The 5,953-nt window shown below is 37.5% G+C and overlaps 1 protein-coding gene across 1 annotated transcript; it reads right to left on the minus strand.

Moving 5' to 3' along the window:
* Positions 1–213: 213 nt before the first annotated feature.
* LOC113740141 (putative receptor protein kinase ZmPK1) lies at positions 214–2,712 on the minus strand. The gene has a single exon (XM_072045121.1). The coding sequence runs from the start codon at positions 2,710–2,712 to the stop codon at positions 313–315; it is 2,400 nt and encodes a 799-aa protein (XP_071901222.1). The 3' UTR covers positions 214–312.
* Positions 2,713–5,953: the final 3,241 nt, after the last annotated feature.

Raw genomic sequence — 5,953 nt, forward strand, 5'->3', positions numbered from 1 at the left:
TTCCCGGTTCGACCGGCCGGTCTGGTCCAAGTTTCAAAACAGAGCTAAAAACTGCTCACGCCCTAAACATTTGAGATCAAAACCACAATTCTTTGTATTATTCAACAATAAGAGGATTGCTTTGTAATTTAAAGTAAATTACTATTTGCCTTAAATTCAGAAAGACAAATATTTCTTACTTTTAATATTTTGTTCACAACAGTAAGGCGGAAGCATATAAATTATATGAACATAAAATATCTAATTTTAACTCACATATTAGTCAGCAATTTAAGATGATCACAACTCATTGAAAAGTATGTGAAATGTATCCTAATATTCATCACTTTCTTGATGGAGCAACGTGTCCACCACTCGGCTCATTGTTGGTCTTGCATCTTTGTCTTCTTCTAAGCATTGGAGAGCAACTTGAACAAGAATTTCCGCCCTTGCCACATCAAATTCAGCACTTACGGCAGGGTCTACAATTTTTCCAATTGCTGTTTGTGAAGCTCTTCCATTAGCTGCGTGCATTTTCTCCTTCACCCACGTAACTAGTCTCCTTGGCTCCATTGCACTGGTGCTTTCCTCCATAGAACGGCCTTCAACTGGGCTTCTTCCGGTTAATAATTCCAGCACAACAATTCCATAACTATAAACATCAACTTTGGAGGTTATGGGAAGATTGAAAACCCATTCAGGGGCCATGTAGCCTCTAGTTCCCCTTATCCCGGAAAATGTTGATTTATTTGTCCCACCTCTATTCAATAGTTTGGACAGGCCAAAATCCGCCACCTTCGGCTGGTAATTCGAATCTAGGAGTATGTTCTGAGGCTTTACATCGCAGTGCAAAACCCACTCTAAGCACTCTTCATGCAAGTAAGAAAGTCCTTTGGCTATACCGAGAGCAATATCATACCTCTTTTTCCAATCAAGTCTGCCAGAATGCAAATTTTTTGCTAGAGAACCATGCTCCATGTACTCATAAACCAATAGCCTGTGCTTACCTTCAACACAATATCCCCATATCTCAATCAAATTCATATGGTTCAACTTGCCAATAGTACTCAACTCTGCAAGAAATTCGGCTTCTCCCTGGTTGGCTTCATTGAGACACTTTATGGCAGCAACTCGATCATCTGTCAACACGCCTTTATACACAATGCCTCCCCCTCCTCGTCCTATTTCTGCGCTGAAGTTTCTTGATGCCTTTTTCAACTCAGCAAAAGTGAATTTCCTGAATCCTGTTGCAACCTGAGTGTAACCCTGTTTTCTTGCACTAGATCCTCGTCGGGTTTTGAACAAGTAAGTGAAGAAACAGATGATCTCAAAAGCCCCAACTGCCAAAGTGCACCATAAGAATGACTTTACCCACCCATATTGACCTTTTTTCTGATATGCTCGGTTGAGTGAAACAACATCGGCTGTGCACTTTAAGTTGGTTTGTTGAAGAGGCTTTTGATCAAATGAGGTTAACATAGATTGGGGCAATCTTAGATAAATTGGAGAATCAAAACCAATTGAACGATACCCATTGAACAAATTGGTCTTAGGGAAACAATTATAGTAGCCATTATCATTATCAAATTTGAATTGAAAGCCTTTGCAACTGCAGTAGTTGAGGCATAAATTTTGACAATTATCAAGAGTGGAATTACTAAAGAAACCAATATCATAGCCATAAAATTCAACATTTTGGAGAAGAAGAAAACCTGATGCATTACTGTCATTGCATGGCAGTTGGAAATCTGGCTCGCATCCATAAGCCCAATCTTTCTGGCTTTTGATCTTGTATCCAGGTGCACAAGTGCATTTTCTTCCGGTCTCATGGGCGTAAGTGCACAAACTATTTTCTCCACATATCCCATGAACTTTGCATGGTTGCAGTGAGGATTGCCACGTAACTTTCCAATTCCGACTTGCCATATCAAGACTGTAGACCCGGAGATTGCCATCGAAATCTATGGTCAATCTTCTCTGTATGCCTGGACCATAATCAACAGTAATAAAGTCAAACTGATCTGATGACTGGAATCTCCCCCATGAATCAAGAGTGGCAACCTTACTGTTGTTATAAGTGGACCTCCCGTTGTCCCAACTACGTTTCCATGGGTCAGGCCATGAAATACCTGCTCTTTGAGGACCATCGTACAATAGACTAAGGACGTTATCATCATCAAAGTATAACTTGTAGAATCCAGAAGAATAATTCGTCAGGCTTCTGGAAGATATGAGAACAGAGTTTTGGGTGAGCGACTGCCCTGGAAGAAGCGTGTTTGTTGGGCAGTCAAAGCTTTGCCAAAGATTTCCGCCATCTATATTGCTCAGCACAAGGTTGCCATTGTCATGGAGTTGCAACTGAAGAAAAGAGTTCGATTGCGTGCTACTCGTCCAAACAGTAAACTGTCCTGCATCTGCCAGCACAAGATTGCCAGATTTGAGCAGGGAAAGCCTGGAATGTTTTCCATTAACCGGTCGGTCCCTATTGGCCATCCAGACAATGATGTAATTTCCATGATCATATAGCTCAGTAAACCATATGCTAAAGCAATACGCATTCTCGCCAACTCTGAAAAATCCCGCGGTGAAATTTCCATGCGGCTTTGAAATCAGAACGTCTTGAGAAGAAAGTGATGATCCTGTACTCAAACTATTAGTTCTTTTCAAGGATGATAAAAATGGTAATGACAGAGCTAAAACAGAAATTAAGATAGCATTAAAGAATAGACCCATTGGAGAAGTGTAATTTTGCAAGTATATGCATGCAAACATCTTGCGGACAAACATGGCAGAAAGTAGACGAATATATAGACAGTATGAGTGGTCTCTCGTAAGTCGTAAGTCGTAAGGCATGGCTTCTTGACTTCTTGTGGTTGTGGAATTACCTGTTGCAGTCGTGCAGATTGGAGGTCAAGCCACTTTGCATTGATTTTCTTCAGGAGTTTGGCAGGGCTTTGATTAGACTGGTGTAGCTGGGAATCATCGTACAAATGTACAATAGAATAGGAGGGTAAGTCATCCTTTCTAGTCAACGAGAAAGGTTAAAGACTTAAAAGTTGCATCATTTGCGTATTGACTCCGTCGAGCGAAGTTTAAACCCTTTTGATACGGAAGCTTATATACTTCACATATGTAATATATAGAACACTCGCCACTGGCCATTTGGTCCAGTGATCATCACCATAAAAGGTATGCTGGAGGTTAAGGGTTCAATTTCTGCCTCTCACAAATTTATCACAATTTGTGGCGGTCTTAATATGAAGATGGAATCTGTACTCACATCGAACCCCCTCCCCTTCCCCTTAGACTAGGCTAGATTAGGTTATAGGACATTTATCGTTGCGACAAAAAAAAAAAAAAAACAGAACACTCGCTTTCTTATTTTTGTCAATTCGTGATTTGGACTTGAAACATATTCATATCCTAGTCACCAGCTTGTCCCCCTCGGTAAGTATCCTTTCAACCAACTTCTTTTAGTGGAGTTGGCCACCACCTTTAGTGTGGGGTGGGAGGTCAAGGGTTCAACCCTTGCTCCCATCAAAAAGTTGCCACTTAATGTGGCTTTGCTCAAGATCCATGTGGGTGTTGTGCACCCGTATGGTCCGATGGTGGTTTAGTCCCCATCGGTTCTCCGTGACCCTGTTGGGTCCCTCCCCTAGTATAGGCTAGATTAGGCTTAGGAGTAGGTGTAGATGTAGATGATGACAAGTGACAAAAAAAAAAAAAAGTAAGTATCCTTTCATTTAATTGGGTGGTTCATCTCAACTTCCATGGAAGCCTCTTTAAGCTTTCTCCATCAGAACAAAAAATCTAATTGGGTAGAGGCTGAAGAGGATTGGGTTACTGGTTTCTCTACTTGTTTTAAGAAATAAAAAGAGGCAAATATTGTGTTAACCTTGGGCAGCCCAACTGCTTACGGTCCATTTATCCCCAATATCTAACTTTTGGTGATAAATTATTAACGTGATAAATTTGCATCCCCAATATCTTCTTTTTTTTTTTTCGCAAGGGAGCCGATGAGGTATCCCATTGGAGAAAGCCACTTGAATGTGGCAGACAATTCACAACAGATCTTCTGTCATACACTCCGTGTCACTCTTTATCCCACTCTTTATTATATTACTATTTCTCCTACATAAACGTCATGTTTTAGTTCTTTTTTGTTTTCTTAAAATTCAATAACTATTAATTGAGTAATACACAAAATTTAACAAATTCGAAAAATCAAAATGCATAAAAAAATGAGATTTTTTATGAATTTTCTGCTATATTTTTTAATATTCTATTATATATTGCTTTTTTGAAACTGTTGTATTTTTTTTTTACTCAATTAACAGTTATTGAATTTTAAGAAAAAAAAAAGAACTAAAATATGATATTTATGTAGGAGAAATAGTAATATAATAAAAAGTAGGACAGGAAGTGACACAAAGTATGGCACAGAAGATCCGTTGCGCAAACAATTAAGTAACAAGTATATAATAGAAGGTAAGGATTGAACCATTAATCTCTCACCCCCATCAAGACTTTAAAGTGATGAGCCCAAGAGGTTGTTGCATCCCCAATATCTACCTCATGTCCATTATCCCCTATATCTAACTCTGTCTCTGGCGGGCAATCATGGGTCCTTAATTAAGCCCTCCCTTTCTTCACTTCTAAAGAGTTCTCCTTGAATTGGAAAAAGAAAAGGACTGAATATCCATGAATCCCAGAAACCCAACTCGAGGCAACCATGAGGTCCTAATCCAGTCTCCCCTTTTTACTTGTAACGTCTAGAGTTTCTCCTTCATTCATGTTTAAAAAAAAAAAAAAAAAGAAGGAAGTTAACATCCGTTATTCTGTTTGCATCCCTCTGCAATTTTCTGTAGGTAATATCGTACATCTCAGAGTTCTAGAACTAAAATGGGATGCATCAATTTTGATTGAAAGTTATTTTGTCTCCCATAAGGAAGATTTCATGGCATTTGGCCTTCTTTCAGACCTAAAATAAAGGGGTAAAAAAATTTCATGGCCTGAAGATTGATTCACAACAGAAAATTCATAAAAAAGTAATATATACTAGAAAACAAAAAAAATGAGAAAATTCATTAAAAAAATCTCATTTTTTATGCATTTTGAATTTTTCAATTTGTTAAATTTTATGTATTACTCAGTTAATGGTTATTAGATCTTAAAGAAACAAAGAAGAGATAAAATATATTATTTATGAAGATAAAATAACAATACAATAAAAAGTGAGACAAAAAATAGCACAGAATATAGGACAAAAGATCCGTTGCGAGATTGAAGCCAATGCAATCTCATACCAAGTGTGATGATGTCCCATTGGGTATTTCATTTTTCTTCACAAAGATTTGCGTTTCAATTAAACGTCTTGGGAAAGGTAGTAGAATTAGTTTATTTGATTCAATTCTTGGGCAAAAATACTTCACATTTACGACATGTATATCGACTATAAATTCATTGAATTTCACTTAATTGAAGCATTGTGCGATTTTTTTTCCCCTTTTTTGGTGGGAGGGGATGGTTGTGTCCATGTTGCTTCATTTTTCCTTTCAATAAATATCGAGATTTGATTTGACTGATGTAATTGATGTTTTAATTTTTTCAATCGTCATTACCAAATTAAAAAATCAAGTCAACCAAAAATATACCTTTTTCATGTTGTACCCACCCTCATTTTTAATTGAATCCATCGATCCCTATTGTTGTTAAATTTTTCTCAATTTAAGAATATCAGGGTTGCACGGTGTGGTGAACAATTTCCAACCATTCATTAATAAAATTAGTTTTTTTATTTTAAAAAAAAATAGGTTTTGTCATGTGAGATGTATATGTTGCCAGAAAAGGATAAATATGCCCTCGATGAAATTAATGACTGGGTCGGGAACATGTATTGTCATACGTTGAAACGAAAACTATGTCCTCAGTTAACAATTTGTGAGCACAAAAAAAAAAAAAAAATGGTGAGCAA

The sequence above is a fragment of the Coffea arabica genome, chromosome 4c (genome assembly GCF_036785885.1).
Source record: "Coffea arabica cultivar ET-39 chromosome 4c, Coffea Arabica ET-39 HiFi, whole genome shotgun sequence".
Classification (NCBI taxonomy): Eukaryota; Viridiplantae; Streptophyta; class Magnoliopsida; order Gentianales; family Rubiaceae; genus Coffea; species Coffea arabica.

Bases quoted from the DNA above. Each gene is read 5' to 3' on its own strand.
- LOC113740141 (XM_072045121.1), bottom strand. From the start codon at position 2,712: ATGGGTCTATTCTTTAATGCTATCTTAATTTCTGTTTTAGCTCTGTCA.